The sequence below is a fragment of the Schistocerca gregaria genome, chromosome 1, assembly GCF_023897955.1.
Source record: "Schistocerca gregaria isolate iqSchGreg1 chromosome 1, iqSchGreg1.2, whole genome shotgun sequence".
Classification (NCBI taxonomy): domain Eukaryota; kingdom Metazoa; phylum Arthropoda; class Insecta; order Orthoptera; family Acrididae; genus Schistocerca; species Schistocerca gregaria.
In genome coordinates, this window is record NC_064920.1 from 449035493 (window position 1) to 449056407 (window position 20915).

General features: G+C 41.1%; 1 protein-coding gene across 2 annotated transcripts in view; it reads right to left on the reverse strand.

Moving 5' to 3' along the window:
• The window catches only part of LOC126352223 (carboxylesterase 4A-like), a 327584-nt gene that overhangs the window by 121163 nt on the left and 185506 nt on the right, over positions 1–20915 (reverse strand). For both annotated transcript variants that reach the window (XM_050002670.1, XM_050002672.1), the window contains exon 8: positions 14967–15129. In XM_050002670.1, coding sequence (XP_049858627.1) covers positions 14967–15129 — 163 coding nt within the window. The remainder of the gene's footprint in view (positions 1–14966; positions 15130–20915) is intronic.

The following is a 20915-nucleotide window of genomic DNA, read 5'->3' on the forward strand; positions in this document are numbered from 1 at the left end:
TAAATTAAGTAGTTATTCGGGACAAAACATCCCTGTGCTAGTAGAGTGCAGCCTTCTTGTAACATACAAAGGACAAAAAAAACTTGTGTCATTTTATGTCCTTCGGTCTTCTTCTGCAGTGAACTTGTTTGGTTTCGATTTATTTCAGTTGTTTAACTTGTCTGTAGTAAATCAGGTCCTATCAGTGAACCAGACTGTGCCTTCCGACAGTGTTTCTCGTCTATGTGAAGAATTTGTAGACATTTTTGCACCGGGCCTCGGTTGCGCAAAGAACTATAAAGCACATTTGGAATTGAAAGTCAAGGCGCAACCGAAATTTTTGAGAGCGCGCAATGTTCCCCACGCATCGCGTGATGAGGTCGCAAAAACATTACTCGATTTGGAATCACAAGGTGTAACTGAACGTATGCAGGCTTCTCTCTGGGCATCACCCTTAGTAATTTTGCCAAAACCTTCGAGAAAATTGAGACTTTGTGTGGACTTCAGGGCAACGGTGAATCCACAACTAGTGATTGCAACTTTTCCTTTATCCCGCCCGGAAGATGTTTGACAAACTGTGCCCAGGTAAATAATTTCTGAAGTTGGACCTCGCAGATGCGTATTTGGTGGTTAACACGCATCTTGGTTTGTATCGATTCAAACAACTGCCATTCGAGTGTGCATCCGCCCCTTCATTGTTTCAGAAATATCTACAAACTGTTTGTGCGTCGGTTCCTACTGCAGCAAACTATCTGGACGATATTGTCATCTCCGGAAAGACGGAAGAATAACATTTGGAAAATCTCAGAACATTATTTCAGGTCTTGCGACAAAATGGTCTTCGCTTGCGGAAGGACGAATGTGTGTTTTTTGCTCGTGAATTGCCATACCTGGGACATGTACTCAATGCCCAAGGCATACATCCCAGTCCCGAGCACCTCCGTGCCAATGTGGTGTCACCGCCAGACCCTTTAAATCGGCCACGGTCCGATAGTATACGTCTGACCCGCGTGTCGCCACTATCAGTGATTGCAGACCGAGCGCCGCCACACGGCAGGTCCAGAGAGACTTCCTAGCACTCGCCCCAGTTGTATAGCCGACTTTGCTAGCGATGCCTAATTACGTTCTCATTTGCCGAGACGATAGTGTAGCATAGCCTTCAGCTACGTCATTTGCTACGACCTAGCAAGGCGCCATTATCGGTTACTATTGATATTGTGAATCATGTACCGTCAAGACAGACGTTCATCATTGATGGATTAAAGTTAAGTATTCCACCAGCTACGTCCATTTTTCTAAATTCTAATTTCCTTGTCCAGTTCTAGACCTCACGCCAGCCTGCATGAACGAAAACGCGTGCATTTCGGTCTCCTCTAGTAACACGGTGTTGGCTCTCCTGCCAACCACAACAGACCATACATGTTTTTTTTTTTCTCTCTCACGTTCTCTTTACTCCAATGAAAGTTTTCAAATAATGAGGACATTTTCAGTGATCGGTAGTTTCCACAGAAAAGTATCTTTTTTATCGATGTTACACAGGATGGACATGTGTAGGAGATGTGAGCTAAAAAAACTACATGTGTCAGATGTATTGCTATAGAACTGCGATCTGTGCAGTTTGCTCATCTGTAATGGGCAGCAGTGCTACAGTGTTTTTTTTCATGTCTTTAGACATCCCAAAATAATGGGAACTGTATAGATGCCATGCTGTATTGATAAGTCAGTCATCTGAAATGAATTTGATGCCCTCATGCACAGCTTTCTTCGAATCCATGAACACCTTTGAAAAATGGAAGCATCGTTGTTTGTGTTTGCTGCATTTCTTTTATTTTTTTCTAGGAAGCCGACTCGTTTGTTAGGGGGATAGGGGGAGACAGTTTCTGTTTAAACAGCAATGCAGAGTCCTGGTATTTTTCCGACGCAACTACAGGTATGTATTTGAAGAATGGAAACATCGTTGTTTGTATGTGTTCTCCATTATTTTTTGTTTCTTGGGAAGCCAATGATACTGTTGGGGTGAGACGGTTTCTGTTTAACCTGTTCCTTTGTCGGCAACTCAGAGTCCTAGTATGTTTCCGCTGCAGCTGCAAGGATGCCTTTCAAGCAACATTGTTTGGCCGCGTATTTTGGGTACCTTTGAAACTACCTATGCCATAACGGGGGGGTGGGGGGTTCCGCAGACGTATGCCATAATGTTTTCCAGCATCCACTGAGAACCATTTAACTTTTCAACAATCAAAGGAAGTTGCTAACATAATAGAAAATTATTAGGATACAAGAACCATTTAGCTTCTCGACCATCAAATGAGACCACCAATATAATAGAGCGTCTTTAGTACACAAAAGCATGCTGCCACCCTTCCGCACGCACTTTTCACCCCCTCCCCCCCCCCCCCCCGCCCCTTGTGGCAGCACCAGATACTTATCACAAGTGACCTACCTGACTCGCTGCATGTTCGGATATTCTACAGCCGCCAAAGCAGCCCCCTCGTTAACACTCATTGCAGGGGCCTACTGTGTGGGGAAAAACAACCCCCTCCTCTCCTCCACTGGAGAGTCAGTAGAGGACGCAGCCATCAGTTGACTGTGGGATGGTAGTTAACCGACTCACTGCGTAATTGCACCACTTCCGTGTTGACGCAGGCACCTGCAGCCCACCAATACACCAGACAGCAGCATACAGCTGCAGTGTGCAGATGGGAGGGGTTTACACGTTCTTAGTGTTCCATATACACCATGCGATGCATGTGTCGAATTGGAGAGGTGGCGCACTTCAATATTGGTGTGCCGCTTAGTATGATCGGGGCTAGTAGCAGAGGGTGAACGTGTATGTTATTCGATTTGTTGAATGTGTTATGTGGTATTTGGTGTTTGTTTTAAATATCAGTTAGCAATGTTTTTGAATCATATAATGATTTATAATTAGGACATGTAATCGGCAAAACATGCACCTCCCGCACCAAGAGTCAAGGTTTTCCCTCAAAGTAAACAAATAAAAGAGACTGTATCTTAGGTGTTCCCTCTCCAACTGCTCAATACAAACTGAAGCTTCTTCCCAAGTGATGATGGGAGGGGGAAGTGTGGGAGGAAAGTACCAACAACACCCTCCGGTGGTGATGCTGTGAACTAGGGCTCCAAAATTTGAAAGTACCGCCAGTTTTCGAAATTCTCGCGTTTCTGAAATTACCACCAGTTTTATGTATCATTCTGAATGTAAATAATTTCCATAAAATTAATATGCACATCAATTTAATTAATTATTTAATTATTTTGGTATACATTTCATTGCGATGTTGGCACATCTACACCCCCAGGAAGAGAAGGTGGGAGGACCAGCCAAGAGTCGGTTGCGGTGGTCTAGCGGTTCTAGGCGCGCAATCCGGAACCGCGAGACTGCTACGGTCGCAGGTTCGAATCCTGCCTCGGGCATGGAAGTGTGTAATGTCTTTAGGTTAGTTAGGTTTAAGTGGTTCTAAGTTCTAGGGGACTGATGATCACAGATGTTAAGTCCCATAGTGCTCAGAGCCATTTGAACCATTTTTGAACCAACCAAGAAGAGCCCCATCTTGGACAATTTTGGCTCCAATACAGACTGTGTCAGCACGAAGTTTGATCCACCATTACAGTCATGAATCCCCCCTCGCAGATTCGATCCAGGTCTAGTCCACCTCCCAGTCTTGCAGCCTAGCACGTTTTGTGTTAGGCAGGTCAGTACGACTTTCCTATACAGTCAGCGCAATCTTGATCGTTATTTAGAGTCATTAATTAGCATTTCCAGTCCGTCTACTCCAGCAAGTGGACGAGTTACGTGACACAGGGTGCTTGCACCGTGTACTACTACAAGAGAATCAAATTCAGTTCTGTATTGCATTTTTAATAACGCCATGTTTATGTGAATGGTGAACTGTGGTACGTTTTTGAACATGTCTTAAGGAGAGGAAGTGGATCCTCAAATAAAAAAATATAGGGTGCTATTTAAAAAAGAAAAAGTGCTGCTGTTAATATCTTCGTAAGGAACAAAGGTACAAGAAAGGCATTCACACTCTTAAATGCTTCCCTGGCAGCTAAAAAACATTTGCTTGATATCAAGCTGATGCTTCAAACCGGCTAATGTAAATACAGTTCGTTGGTGACCTACACCAGTCATTCATTCTCATCAAATTTATATTTTTCTTTCAAAATATTTTATATTTTCTTTTTATACTCCTTTTTACAGGCGTAATTCATTTTTAAAATTTCTCTTCTCCCGCCTACCTCATCATCCCTCATTTCTCTACCTAAAATATTTCTCAGTACGTTTTCGATATATCGTGGCAATTGATAGTTTACACTTCCTTTGTTTGTATGCATATATATTTTCAAGCACGTATGCCATCTACATATTTTCTGCATCGTGCACAGCGACAACATTGCCAGCTGCCAATTGGCACCAGCCACACACGTGTCGTTTGACTGTCTTTTAATTTTATGTACAGTTTAGTGTGAAGAGTTTTACACTTAGCCCATCTCCAACTGTAATGTTTCTAACGGATTTTACTTAGTTTTATCGATGGTCACGCGTACCATGTTACTTGTCATGAGCTTCTTTGATTTGTCGTCGCCAATATGCGAGTTTACGTGTAAGTAATTTTTGTTTTCGTACTTTTATCCAGTGGTTTTTTACATCCTTTACAACTTTATAATTCTTTTTAACTGTGACTTAAATATTTTCCGTGAAGAAGAGATTTAACAATTGGTGAAACCATGATCAAGGGTTGTTAATAAACCTTCATACACTATATGATCTAAAGTATTCAGACACACCAAAAACATACGTTTTTCATATTAGGTGAATTTTGTTGCCACCTACTGCCTGGTACTCCATATCAGCGACTTCAGTAGTCATTAGACATAGTGAGAGAGCAGAATGGGGCGCTCCGCGGTACTCAAGCACTTCGAACGTGGTCAGGTAATTGGGTGTTACTTGTGTCATATATCTGTACCCGAAATTTCCACAGTCCTCAACATCCCTAGGTCCACTGTTTACAATGTGATAGTGAAGTGGAATCGTGAAGGGACACGTACAGCACAAAAGCATACAGGCCGACCTCGTCTGTTGACTGACAGAGACTACCGACTGTTGAAGGGGGTCGTAATGTGTAATAGGCAGACATTTATCCAGACCATCACACATGAATTTCAAGCTCCGTCAGGATCCACTGGAAGTACTATGACAGCTAGGCGGGAGGTGAGTAAACTTCGATTTCATGGTCGAGCAGCTGCTCATAAGTCACACATCACACCAGTCAATGCCAAACGCCGCCTCGCTTGGTGTGAGGAGCATAAACATTGGACGATTGAACACTGGAAAAACGTTGTGTGGAGTGACGAATCACTGTACACAATGTGGCGATCCGATGGCATGGTGTGGATATGGCGAATGCCCGGTGAACATCATCTGTCACCGTGTGTAGTACCAACTCCAAAATTCGGAGGCGGTAGTGCTATGGTGTGGCCGTGTTTTTCATGGAGGGGGCTTGCACCCCTTGTTGTTCTGCGGGGCAGTTTTCCCTGTATACCTTGATGCAAGACAATCATCTTACTAAATCTCTTTGTGTGTGTATAGCGAAACACGTCTAATCACTGGTCCAAGAAGTTAAAACCACTCACCCACCACGTCGGTCCTGTAGACCATAGGGACCATATTTTTATTTTCTAGTAAAAGTGTAATTTCAAAACTTGTATGTTACCAGTGCGTTGGTTGCCCATGTTTTGCTGCGTACGCATGAGAACCTGTGGTATGATGACTGTCTTACAAAATGATATGCAGTATCCAATAAACTGATGTTTCTTTACACATAGCTATTGTAAAAGCGCGTTTATGTTGTACGCTGGTCTGTACCCATTGTAGAACCAACTGCTTTTCAATGGTTTTGACTCTCAAGTAACTAATGAGAATACATGTATGTGCTGGGATGTGCACTGGGATGTTATACTTCTGTTCCAAGCATTCTCACCGAGTGCTGACTCTACGCATGTATTTGTCTATATATCGAAGTTGCACTGGACCGAATGCTGCGGATATCACTAGATGACTTGAAATTATTGTCCTATAATTAAGTTTTTATATAATGTTCAAAATTATTGTTGCAAATGTCTTTTGCACTGAATGAGAAATCTGCTTCACGTAACATTTCCTATTTAATGTCCATGACAGGTTAATATAATTAAGTTTATGATTTGTACTTGTCAAAATGACGACTGTTCAAATAGACAAAATAGTTAGTATAGCATCTTTGTTGTCAAAGTAGCGTACTTTCTATGATTGGTATTGATGCTGACACATAAGGTCATCGACTTGTTGACATCAGTCTTTTGTTTACGTACTCTCAGTCCTAATTCAGACCACCTAACAGTGACTGTATTTCAACCAATCAACAGAGGTTAGATGCAATCCGCTGCTGCGTTAGTGACTTATTATGTCGGCTGAACAAGGTTTAATTTCTACGTATTGTGTCATGTTCTCCAGTTTGTGTTTCTGACGTTATGTAGAGTGAGATGCAATGTTAGGTATGTATCCACACATGCGTCTTCTAAATGCTTTACTCAGTTTTATAAGACTGTACAACTTTTGTCATTCATATTTTTACGAAGATATGTTAACATTTGGGGCAAAAAGGAAGAAACGCGTAAGCTTTCGCAGCTCTCCATTTCGCATTTTTGTGTAAGGCCGTGTCCTACTTGAGCGACAGAAACGAGCGACAGCGCGCGACAGCTTCAGGCAACAAAACACAACCGCAGGTGTAGTTATGGAAGTGTCCTAAGTGAGCGACATCTGTGTCGCTGTGTGTCTCCCGCTGCAACTGGCGACGTTTGAGTTCAAACGTGTTTTAATGTTGTCGCTGCAGCACGCACGACACAGAGCAACAGCCACGTATCTTCCTGGCAAAGCAGTGGAGCGGACGCGACGGCAGCTATGAATTACTTAACATCCGAGTTTAAGAGAACTATTAGGTGAATAATTTGATTCTTCCGCTACCTATAGCTTGATATCCTTAAAAGATAAAGATCAGAATTTATTTTCATTATTCGTCATAGTTACTGTGCTGCACGAAATTGAGCGCATGGCTGCACGAAATTTTTAATAATTTGCAGAGGTAAAATCACACTGTGTAGACTTTCCGTATAGTTCATTTAAGGCTATACATTATTGCATTTGAAATATAACCAATACATCTAAATTGTATGTAAAGTTGAGACCGGAGTGATATCACTTTTCATTCTTGAGATATTGGTTGTTATGTCCGCGGACGTGTCGCTCGAGTCGCGTCCGAACTTTTCGTGCGCTTCGGGAATCAAGTGGTCGTAAAAATCGTCGTATCTCATAAAAGGTTCGAGATATTTGAACGACGATTTTTGGAAATGACAGAAGGACTATTTTATCATATGATTAACAATCGATACGTTTTTGTAAACGCGTGAGTAGAGCGAAAGCAAGACTCCCTATAACTTATACTATGAGGTTTTGTCCAAATTTTCATAGGCAAACAAGGGGAGAGAAACAGGTAAACGGGGTATCAAAGTGACCAGCATGAGGTCTAGTTTGGCATGAAAATATTTAACTGCTTGAAAGTAATCAGAGTAATGAACGAAAACTTCATTAATAAGCTGAGGAAAAATTGAAATATTTCACGAAAAGCTGCTGTAAATGAAGTGTCAAACTTTTCATCTGTTCAAGACCTAGCTATTTTGCACATAAAAAGATACATTGGTGCAGTATTTAAATGACAAAAAGGCTTCCTTCCAATCAAGTATGTTAGAAAGGTAAACGAGGAGTCAGTAAAATCATGCTTGCTGAATGAAACTTGAAATTAAAAAATGGAAGAAATCATTCAAATATTTTATGAAATGATTTGTGTAAAAGAAATAAGTAGATCAGAGAAACGTTCTATGTGCCTTTGAATGATGCTGAAAATCATGAATAGAATATTAGGTGCACCAAACGTCTCCTTAATATTTTTTATTTCATGCTCTTAGACAAATCATTACACAAAACGTTTGACTTTCTTAAAAAATGGAACCTTTACTTTTACAGACTATTATGAGTAATTGAAACGCTTGGCCTTAACACTGACTGCTGATTAATTACATTCGCAACATCAAATATCTGTAAAATTTCATGGTTCATTGTAATTTATTAGGAATTAAATGTGTGTGATACACTGGGATAGGTGTGAATATCAAGTTCTTTGGCAAGACCTTAAAAATATACTTAGCGATGCAGTGTAAACAGTATACATAAAAATTAGTATACAGAATCGTAATTCAGTCAGTAATAATATAAGAATTGCCAGGAATCGAACTCAGGACCTTATCCTCACACGTAAATACGAACTATATACGCTACCCCTACACCACAACTACATATTATCGACACATCTCATTCTTTGATCTTATGTTTGAATTTAGCGTAGTTAGTCATGTAATAGTTATTCCTCCGCATTTACTGACTGTTCAAAGTTCTTGATCATGTAAAAAACAGTTCTTTGAATACTACTCAACTGTGACTAACGCCTGAACACCAGGGACTTGCGTGCATTGAGAATAAAAAAAAAATAGCGCATTGAGAATGGCTAGCTACTAACCGAAATCTGTATTTGCATAACAAAATCTAAAAATGACGACTGATTGCTGCACTGTATAATTTATAAGTTTTATGAGTTTCATTGTGCTGATAACGAATATCACAAAGAAAATTGAAATTTAGCTCTGGTGTTTGTTTTGCAATGTTCAGTCCATAGTGAGAAATAGAAACTTATTGCCAAGATACAACAATTAAACAATACAATAATATTATTATTCAACACCCAGATCATACCAGTTGAACACCTTCCTTCAGTTAGTATTGTAGGCAGTAATCATTGGAGATCGTAATTTTTCTTTATTTTTTGTTCGAAAGAGTTTATATGTATACGGTGGAGAAAAACTGTGTCACGAAATTTTAACCCTGGATAGATGATGCCAGTAGGAGCCAAAATTACTAACGTTCTGTAAGTCGATAACCCACCATTTTGGAACTATGGAAGCTTGGCGCCACATGCTCCGATTGGCCGTGGGATTGCCCTGGTGTCGCTCGTCGGTTGATGGGCAGCGCTATGGTTGTTGTTGGTTCACACACACAAACGTCCCTCGCCCCGTCTCTGCTCCAATGTGATATGCACACGTGTCGAATAGGTCTTGATGTTTGCCTCCAACTCACGTCAGAGGCATTCGGGGTACACAACAAGACACCACCCACACCCGCAAACGTTTACAGCAATTCACCGGCGGCTTGGCGGAACAGGTTCGTTAGCGGGATATCATAGTGATGCTGGAAGACCTAAAACATGACGGGATAGTGCATTTGAAGAGACTGTTCTCGAGAGCTTCGAGGAAGCACCTACAACAAGTACTCGAGCTCTTGGACACGACATGGGGGTCACTCATCGGTTAGTCCAGGAGGTTTTGAAGGATGATGGCCAGCATCCATTTAGTTTCATCCCTGTCCAACCTAAATCCTGTGGCGGACTATCAACACAGGCTAGGGTTTTGCCGGTGGTTTCTGCGACGTGTTGCTCGAGATCCCGACTTTCCCGCCATTGTGTTGTTTACTGGCGAGTGCACCTTCTTCGGGATCGCCTTTACAACACTCGAAACGATCATTATTGTGCAAAGGGAAAACCTCACGTGACGTATGTCCATGGACACCAGGATACCCTCTTTGGCTTTTGATTCACTCACTAGTGGAAATTTTCCCTCAACTGCTCACAGGAATCAACTTCGTAGTGATATATATATACCCTCTTTGACTTTTGCTTCCCTCGACTTCTTCCCTGAATCTTACAGAGGCGTTTATGACGAACATGGCGAGCGATTTCATCAGAATAAATGCCGTCTTAGAGAAGGGATGTGCCGGGAAGTGCACTCGTGTTGCTTTGGCACCCTACTGTTGGACTATTACTAACACTAAGGATAGTCCAGATGTAATTTATAAGCGACAAGCCAATCGGATACGCGTAGCAGATTTATAGTTTAACGTGTTTTCACAAGTATTAAGACTGAACACTGATGATAGTAAAAGTTTTATACTATGTACTCTACCGGTACCAACTGTTATTTTCCTTGTTCGTTATACATAAATGGAGAGGTTGTGCATCTGACTTCTATAGGAACACGTAAAAAAATCTTCATTTACTTTTCGTTTCATTCAGCAATTTTGTGAGTTGATGTTTAGTGAATTTTATCAGTACATACTATTTCACATCTTTCATCTCAGAGATTCACAATTATTGAAATATTTCGTACACTAAATGTTTCTAAGATATATTACTACTTAAATGAATATGTATGTTGATGGTATAAACAGGACACGTATTTCCGAATCTGGGGCTATTTTTTATGTTAGTGGAGATTTTTTCCATATTATGTTTAAATAAACATAGAGATACTAAATTTAAGAACTGTAGAACTTTTCAATGAAGATTTGTTGCACGATATATGATCATGGATTTCCGTCATCCACCAAGTGATATTGTTTATGAATAATGATTACTGCACATTATCTGAGACTCATCGGTTTACTGTTGCTAACTTTTATTGGAACAAATAGTCCCAGCACCTCACTCAGAAGTGAGTTAGGAAAATCATTGAGAATCTGTGCGGTTTACGGTCGAAATATCGGAAGCAGAAATAATAATGTTGTCGGTACGCTCTCGAAAACTCTTGGGTAGAATATATTCATTATGACAGTTTCAAGAAGCACAAAATAATGATGCGTCTTCCAATCAGTTGGCCAGAAATAAGTCGACTTTCTTTAAGTAGATAATTGGGTCTCTCTGTGCCAAAGTTGAAACCTCTGCTTATCTTTCTCAGTTAAGCTACAAATGTGCAGCTGCTTCCCCGTTCTGATGTAATTCTCCGCTCTCTCTAGTCATCTAAGATCAACTGCAGTCGTTTTATCTACAGTCTTAAAAGCTTGTAAGGGTATCGGAGTGCAGATTGTGCTGAGAAATAATCGTTAAGGAAAAAATTTGATACGTTGTGCATTTTCGAGTTAATTAGTACAGGAATTAGCCTTGTTGCGCTCGGAAATTCAAGCGGCCCGCCAATTATAACTCGTGTTAGTTGTTCTCATGGCGTGGATGATAGTGCACGAGACTTCTCAGCCTTTTGTTCGGTTTCGAACCCTACTACTATCCGATGTCCGATTTTTTTATTGCTCTCTTGTCCGGTTTTAAGAAAAGAAACGTAGATTATGTTTGGCGGGCCGTTTGATTTAGCCTTGGCTAACTTCAATACTAATTAACTCAGAAACGCTGCAACATACCGAATTTTTTTGTTAATAATTATTTCTCAGCATAAACTACCCTTCAACACCCTTACAAGCTTTTCAGCATGTTTCTGACCACACTGTATAACTAATCAGCTGCTTCAGACCGAAGGTTCAGTTTTATGTCAGTAAATGTTCGTTCTGTTGTACATAAAACAACCTTTTGGCTACGTCGTAAAATTGCTTGAAATTATCCGTCTCTGTTCATATCAATCATATACATATATTTACTTCATGAGCTTTCATTGTGTGGCTCAGCATTTTGTTTTCAATTTCCTTTTTATAAATGATACCAACATTACAAATATTTATTGGACGCTAGAACCACATCTTTTCGCATTGATGTTAGAGGTTTTGTGGAGCATAATTTCCAAGAACTATCTCCACTAAACCTAACACGGTACTACTTCTCAACTTATTTTTTGGCTCCTTCTTTAAAAAGAATTTTGAAGCAATTGAGGTATCTCAGTAGAAGCACTAGGTCAAAATACCTTGATACAGCCAACGTGTCCCGCCCAGAAGACTATGTTTTAATTGGTAGACTAACAATTAACAAAACATACATACAAATGTATCAATAAATTACTAAATACTTTCGTAAACTACTAATCAAATGCAATCATATGATGTCTATATCAAAAACATTCTGTTTAATGATTTTAGACTTTTTGTAGTGATTTTTGTTTTTGTGTTTTAAACCCATGGTAACCCAGTTCAATGAACACGTTGTAAACATGATTTACTTGGGAGAAAAGCAGTAGTCGGTGACGGTTCCTCAGTTTCATTTTGACGCAATGAATCTTGCTGAAAATTGGCCTTAAGTGTAGATTGATTCAAAAGAATAAGAACAAAGTCACAAGTCACCATTACAAGCGAATATTGGGAATTGCGTGCAGTTACTGGCAGGGTAATGAGAGAGATCCAAGTAATTAGTTTGACATCTACAGCTGTACCTAACAGATGGCACCATGTATTGACTTTTGCGTAATGGCATGGTGTTAACATCGATGGCGACCATATTGGAGAGTATTGGAAGATAATAAAATATAACTTTATATTTTATACGTTATCGAACCATTAAGAACGCCTCACATAAAGTCGTCGACCTGGGCAGACGGCAACAATTATCATATCATATGTTATATGTATTTATTTCTCAACTCAACATCCCCTTTTCTCAAAACATATTAATCGTACAGGGGTGAATGAGACGTCCTTTATAAGGTTTTTTAATCGGCTTCTGGCATTACATGCCGATTTTGCGCTAAAATTTCCAGTTTGTGGAAAAGATTTACATAAGGGAGACTTTTAACTATCGTAGGCGAAAGAGCATCATGGATGCCCAGCTTCATACCTATATTTTACGAAGTTAACCCATTCTTCACGAATAAGAGACTTTCTTTCCATATTAATCTTATTACAAATCTTAGACTTATTAACTGGGAATTTGAATGCAGCATTGTCACAGATAATAACCGTGAGCACTGCGATCGAGCATAATCTCTGCTCGTCGTACAAGTTGATTTTTCTAAAAAAAAAATATTTTCAGGAACGACAAACATTTTTGTCATTGCCGCATTGAACTGTGGTTTACCTATTGATACTATTGCCTAATGTGCTTACATAAAGTACGAAATGCAATTAAAATCTCAAAATTCGTTTATTGTGGCCTTAGTGATATATACCAGGTAAGAAACGAACACTACGTTCTAACTCGTACCTTTCGCATTTCTTTAATTCTTTGTATTTTATATTCGTATTTCTCACTAAAATTTTCTTCAACAGCAGGTAAATGTAAATATTACGGTCTAAAATTAGGAGTTAGAAGCAGCTGATGACAATCCGATATTGTCCTGAGCAGTAAATTGCATTTCTTTACGTCTCTTATTTTGTGTTCGTATTTACCCATTGATTATTAACTTTTGTCAAAAACAGGGTGCCGTAAATACTGCTGTCATAAATAACAAAGCTGTCAGTGAGAAGCGTCGCTCGAAAATGGCGGCTGCAATCCAAACACGTACTCAGAGAGAAAGGCGGGATTCCCACAATTACCCTTATCACAACAATTACATTTGTTCAAGGCACTGTCGTTATTTAAAACTATAGAAATCGAAAGTTTCGCACAGGTTCCATTGTGAGATAAGTATATCCACGAGAGTTGCGATTTTGCGAATAGACGGATGGGAGATCATGTGTGAGATAGAGATCAATATGTACAATAGTAGATTAGAGATTAGATTAGATTAGATTAATACTTGTTCCATAGATCATGAATACGACACTTCGTAATGATGTGGAACGTGTCAGGTTAATGAAAGATGTCTGTACAAGATATTACATTACACAAAATACTGCATGACACTAATTAGTTTTTTTTCCTCCCTTAATTTATATCTAAAAATTCAGCCAATGAGTAGAAGGAGTTGCCATCTAGAAATTCTTTTAATTTATTTTTAAATGTTGGTTGACTATCTGTCAGGCTTTTGATGCTCTTTGGTAGGTGACCAAAGACTTTTGTGGCAGCATAATTTACCCCCTTCTGTGCCAAAGTCACATCATCTGGAAACAGCTTCCGACGTTATTTACTGTAATGGTACTTGAATTACGTAACCTCTCGATACCAGCAATATTCTACTGTGTTTCTGTAAAATAGTTAACATATTTCCGTGACAACATTCAGATTTGATTTCATTAATGTAGAGGTACTTCGATACATCGATATGTATATATTGCAAGGATATTATTCTTATGTGTATTCTTTCTTTTGTCACTATGAGCTTTGACGTACTTGTAACTCTGACTTTTGGGCGCGTAAGCGGTTATCAGAGAGTCAAGCTTTGGTCGTCACGTTAAAAAGACGCAAATTGTAGTCAGTTTATGAAATGTGAACTTTAACAGTGAGGAAGATATTTTCAAGTATGTTTTATATTGTGAAGTGATGTTATGGAACAAGTTTCGTGATATTGCAACAAAAGTAATAAAAAAGAAGTGTAACTTAAATTCGGAGTGCTGATTACTTTTTTTACATCACCCTTGTCCTAACTTGCAAAAGTTAAATCTTCAAGAATGATTTATGAAACACATCTTTAAAACTTTTGAATATCGCAGAATAACACCAAGGCCTCTTTACATCCGAGCTTGGAATCATCACTACCTAGATTTTCGACGATTGAGCCATGATTCCACAACGAGACCAGCGTGGGAACCACAAAAACATGAGTGCCTAGTTTATCCATTATTTCAAGGAATGACTTTATTAACTGTGCTATAATGACACCTGCCACATAATATAACTTTGTTGTTGCCCGAAAATGCAACATTTAGCAGCGTGAGCAACACTACAATCATAATTAATTTTTGACATTTGTTGTGGTAGGGTTGTTAGATTACCACATTCGACAAATTTATAGTGAACAATAACAATATTATAACTTTTTGTTGTGGGATACACTAGAAGTAATTTTCACAGCTGACTATTCATGCTGGTTGGCGATGATGTACTGAATGTTATTTGCCACAAGATATTAATTTGGAAGAAGCGATAACAAAAGACATTTCGTTTAAATTTTTACCAGGGATTTTAATACCTTCTGAGTATCGTGCGTAGGAGAATTAATCAAAGCTGTTGCCAAATACTCACAGAGAGCGAAGGCCCCTTCGGCACTGGTGATGCCCGTTAGCACAGGCACCTGTCGGTATGACCCCAGCTGCAGCGCCTCCAACGGGTCTAGAGGCAAGTAGCGGTCGCTCTCCGGCAGGAACGAGTCGACGACAGGCAGCGTCAGGTCCGTCCAGTTGCCACTCTGTAAGCCAGCACGAGCAGGCCGTTTACCACAGACTGCGCAGGATCGGCAAACCAAGTGGCGGTGTATGCTAGTATGATGACTGCCTCGAAGTATGAGGCCACCTTTTAGCAATGCAGATATTAGTACTGTCCCATAAATCCTTCGATAAGACAGTCGTCGTCCATCAGCGAGTTCAACATAACTTACATCGATACCCACCATTCTCAACGACTGTATAGAGCCAAAAACATCTACTACACTACTGGCGATTAAAATTGCTACACCACAAAGAAGACGTGCTACAGATACGAAATTAAACCGACAGGAAGAAGATGCTGTGATATGCAAATGATTAGCTTTTCAGAGCATTTACACAAAGTTGGCTCCGGTGACGACACCTACAACGTGCTGACATGAAGAAAGTTTCCTACAGATTTCTCATACACAAACAGCAGTTGACCGGCATTGCCTGGTGAAACGTTGTTGTGATGCCTCGTGTAAGGAGGAGAAATGCGTACCATCACGTTTCCGACTCTGATAAAGGTCGGATTGTAGCCTATCGCGATTGCGATTTATCATGTCGCGACACTGCTGCTCGCGTTGGTCGATATCCAATGACTGTTAGCAGAATATTGAATCGGTGGGTTCAGGAGGGTATACGGAACGCAGTGCTGGATCCCAACGGCCTCGTATTACTAGCAGTCGAGATGACAGGCATCTTATCCGCATGGCTGTAACGGATCGTGCAGCCACGTCTCGATCCCTGAGTCAACAGATGGGGACGTTTGCAAGACAACAACCATCTGCACGAAGAGTTCGACGACGTTTGCAGCAGCATGGACTATCAGCTCGGAGACCATGGCTGCAGTTACCCTTGACGCTGCATCACAGACAGGAGCGCCTGCGATGGTGTACTCAACGACGAACCTAAGTGCACGAATGCCAAAACGTCATTTTTTCGGATGAATCCAGGTTCTGTTTACAGCATCATGATGATCGCATCCGTGTTTGACGACATCGCGGTGAACGCACATTGAAAGCGTGTATTCGTCATCGCCATACTGGCGTATCACCTGGCGTGATGGTATGGGGTGCCATTGGTGCCACGTCTCGGTCACCTCTTGTTCGCATTGACGACCCTTTGAACAGTGGACGTTACATTTCAGATGTGGTACGACCCGTGGCCCCACCCTTCATTCGTTCCCTGCGAAACCCTACATTTCAGCAGGATAATGCACGACCGCACGTTGTAGGTCCTGTACGGGCCTTTCTGGATACAGAAAATCTTCGACTGCTGCCCTGGCCAGCACATTCTCCAGATCTCTCACCATTTGAAAACCTCTGGTCAATGGTTGCCGAGCAACTGGATCGACGCAATATGCCAGTCACTAATCTTGATGAACTGTGGTATCGTGTTGAAGCTGCATTGGCAGCTGTACCTGTAAACGCCATCCAAGCTCTGTTTGACTCAATGCCCAGGCGTATCAGGACCGTTATTACGGCCAGAGGTGGTTGTTCTGGGTACTGATTTGTTATCACATGCCAGTTCTAGTATAATATATTTGACCAATGTATACCCGTTTATCATCTGCATTTCTTCTTGGTGTAGCAATTTTAACGGCCAGCAGTGTACATTCCCTGCCATCTTACAACTGCTTTTAATGCGAACAGATATCATCAAAGCAGACACTGTGGGTTGTAATGTAAGTAGGCTGTTTAGGTTTTTATATTGGTAACGCCACGTAGCGCTCTGTATGAAAATCACTGGCTGTGCTGTGTGCAGTCTGTGGCTGGTTTGCATTGTTGTTGGCTATTGTACTGTTGGGCTGTTGGCTGTTAACAGCGCAGTTGGAGGTGAGCCGCCAGCAGTGGTGGACGTAGGGAGAGAGATGGCGGAATTTCGAGAGCGGACGATCTGGACGTGTCTCATTAAGAAAGAGTAAATTTGTAAGACGGATGTCATGAACTGATATATATACATATAATATGACTTTTGAACAATTTTAAGGTAAATGCATTGTTTGTTCTCTATTAAAATCTTTCATTTTGCTAACTATGCCTATCAGTAGTTAGTGCCTTCCGTAGTTTGAATCTTTTATTTAGCTGGCAGTTGTGGCTCTCGCTGTTTTGCAGTAGTTCGAGTAACGAAGACTTTTGTGAGGTAAGTGATTTGTGAAACTTGTAGGTTAATGTTAGTCAGGGCCATTCTTTTGTAGGGATTACTGAAAGTCAGATTGCGATGCGCCAAAAATATTATGTGTCAGTTTAAGCACAGTCTTCTACAATTTTTCTAAGGGGACGTTTCAGTAATTACAGCCAAGGCTAGTGTATACCTTCTACGTTGCTGTGTTACCTGAAACGATGTTGGACTCAACCCACAGACAGATGAGCTAAAACATTATGACCACTGGTCACTGCCAGACTGAAAGCTGCCTGGTGGCGTTGCGGGCAAGTGACGCGGTAAGGAAGGTATGTAAGTGGAGCAGAGACGAATAGAGATTCATTCTAGAGACGATACGGGTCGCAAATGAGGAAATCCATTGGCATGAACGTCTTTGACAAAAGGCAGAATTTTATGGCCCAGTGCCTTGGATATATCACCTCGGAAACGGCGAAGGCGGTCCGTTGTTCATGTGCTACGGTCGTGAGTATTTACGAAAAGTGGTTGAAGGACGGTGAAGTAGTGGGTAATTATAATTAAAATTAAACTTTCAAAACGCTGTCAGAATGATGTTAAATTGCAACGGAGTATTATCGAAGAAGGGGGAAAAAGTATGGCAGAAGAAAAAAAAATGTGAAAATTGATCAACAGTTGTCAGAATACGTAAATGAAAACGCCTGTCATGCGCACGACCCATTGAAGTTGGTATAAACACGCCGGGTACACGGCTTCTCCTTGTTTCACGTCTGCGACGTTTACCATGACTCTCTCAATGGAGGATCGCGCTCTGCTTGTAAAGCTGTATTACAAGAATGATGACTGTGCACACGTCGCTCCGCAGAAGTTCCGGACACCGAAGAGTTTGAAAAAAAGACGTTGGTCCGATGACTACCGCGGGGCTGGAGAAAAAGAGTTGGAAATTCGAAAAGACGGGTCTTTTGGTGTGCCACTTGGTAGAGGAAGGAAACGATTTGATTCGACGTCTTTGGAAGTACTGGCTACAGCAGTGCAGGAGGAGACGAGTGGTGGTGTGCAAACGTGTAGTGCACGAAGAATTGCCCGAACATTGGACATACCCGTGAGAACGGTGCGTAAAATCCTACGCAACATCCTTCTTTGCTACCCATTCAAAATTACCCATGTGCACGAGTTGCTTCCTGTTGACCTGCCAGCAAGAGAAACCTTTGCTTCAGAATTTCTTGCTCGCACAGAAGTGGACAATGATTGGCCGTGGAAGATTTTGTGGAAAGACGAAGGTCACTTCCATCTCACAGGATATGTCAATACAGAGAATTGTCGAATATGGACAACGGAAAATGCACACGCAAATCAACCAGTACCAATTCATTTTGAAAAGGTCACTGTGTGGTGCGGGTTTACGGCATCATTCATCATAGGGCCATATTTTTTCGAAGAGACGTACTTCCCGTCCTGTTACCTGTACCGTCACTGGTAAGCGCTATGAGTGTCTTTTGCGAAACCACATAATTCCAGCTGGGATCATTTCTATGCAAGATGGCATACTTCCGAACAGTGCAAATCCATTTAAGGAGCTGCTGAAGCGCCATTTCTGAAATGCTAGAATTATCAGCCGCCATTTCTCTACAGCCTGGCCAACCCGATCATCTGATCTTAATCTGTGTGACATCTGGCTGTGGGGCTATCTGAAAGATGCTATGTTCAGTGTTCCGACTGCAAACGTAGCTGCATTCAAGGCATGCACTGCGCAACACATTCTGAACGTGACCCCGCAAAAAAACTTCGATCAGTTGCTGTTTCTCGACTTCAATTTGTTGCAGATAACGGTGGACAGCTTACTGAACATGTTTTGCGCCAGTCAAACGGACATTAATAATCCGATTGCATTTTGATTGATGCTCTTTATGAGGTTTTTGGCCTCATGACAATTAAAAACCGTTTTATCCCATCTGATTTGAATTGACCTTGCCGTGGTGGATGGGCTTAAGTAACTAACAGTATCATCCCTGTGCACCGATGCACACTGATTAGTACAGTTTGTTTAACGTCTAACGTACGCCTTAGGCATTGTTGTATGATTCATTTGTCATTTGTAGTCGATCGCTTTTAAATTATGCTACATTTTGTAACTATTTTTTTCTTCTGTCATACGTTTTCCCCCTCCTCCGATAATATTTCATTGCAATTTCACGTCATTTCGACCAGTAGTGTTATTTCTACAGCGGTTTGAAAGTTTAATTATAATCACCCTGTGGTTGAAGGTCGGCGAGTCCACAAATGGGAGACAAGTTGTCGAATGTGCACACCTCGTCATAAAACGAGCAGGATAGGCGGCAAACTGTGACAGACCTGCTGACAGAGCACAGAGCTGGCGTAGGCACTAGTGCTTCAGAGCACACCACTCAGCGCACATTGTTGAACATTGTCGATCGTGTTCCCAGGTTAGTATCTGTCTGACGTCTCTCATCTTCTCATAGGCGAGATCTTCCATTGCCTGATGATAAGAGGTATCTGCTCTCTTCTTTGTCCACTAATGATTCTGACAGAAATACTGAGTTGTGTAGCAGCGGTACTTCGTCCTTCGACAGTTTTAAAACCCCTTGAGATACATCTGGCACCCCGACTCTGCAGTTGCCAGCAAGGAACTCTGGTATTTCACTGGATACAAGACGATGACTCTTCATTTAACAGCTCAATGGAAATCTGTAGGCCGGCCGGTGTGGCCGTGCGGTTGTAGGCGCTTCAGGCTGGAACCGCGCGACCGCTACGGTCGCAGGTTCGAATCCTGCCTCGGGCATGGATGTATGTGATGTCCTTATGTTAGTTAGGTTTAAGTAGTTCTAAGTTCTAGGGGACTTATGATCTCAGATGTTGAATCCCATAGTGCTCAGAACCATTTGAACCATTTTTGAAATAAGTATACAAATGGCTTCAGGAACACATACGGAATACTTAATATGTGATTGGTCTATCATCCCAGCCAAGCGCTGTGAGATATGAATGGTTCAAATGACTCTGAGCACTATGGGACTTAACATCTATGGTCATCAGTCCCCTAGAACTTAGAACTACTTAAACATAACTAACCTAAGGACAGCACACAACACCCAGTCATCACGAGGCAGAGAAATTCCCTGACTCCGCCGGGAATCGAATCCGAGAACCCAGGCGTGGGAAGCGAGAACGCTACCGCACGACCACGAGCTGCGGACGTGAGATATGATGAATAATTGTTTGATTTCCTCGTTTAGTTGAAAGCAATAATGCATTTGTGTGTTTCAATGTATGAGGTTCTCCGCTGATTGCTTTTCCTTCAACTTTGCAGCTCAAAAGCCTATCAATATGAGCAGTGTTGGCTAATCTGATACCCATCACTCATTAAAATTGATGATAGGTCAGGAGCTTTACAACAATGGGAAAAGATAACATGATAATTAGACGTCATATGGCAGAAGAAACGATGGCCTCCTTCCGTCAAAGGTTCATAGTTATACAAGATTAAGGAAAGATACAATTATAATTAAAGTTACAATGTTGTGAGGATTATTGTTTATCAAACAAAGGTATCTTCTAGGCTCAAAAACTGACAGGGAATCGAACAAGAAGACTCTGCAATAGTATACCTGAAGCACAGAACTGAAAGTGACCTGGAATATCAAAAAGG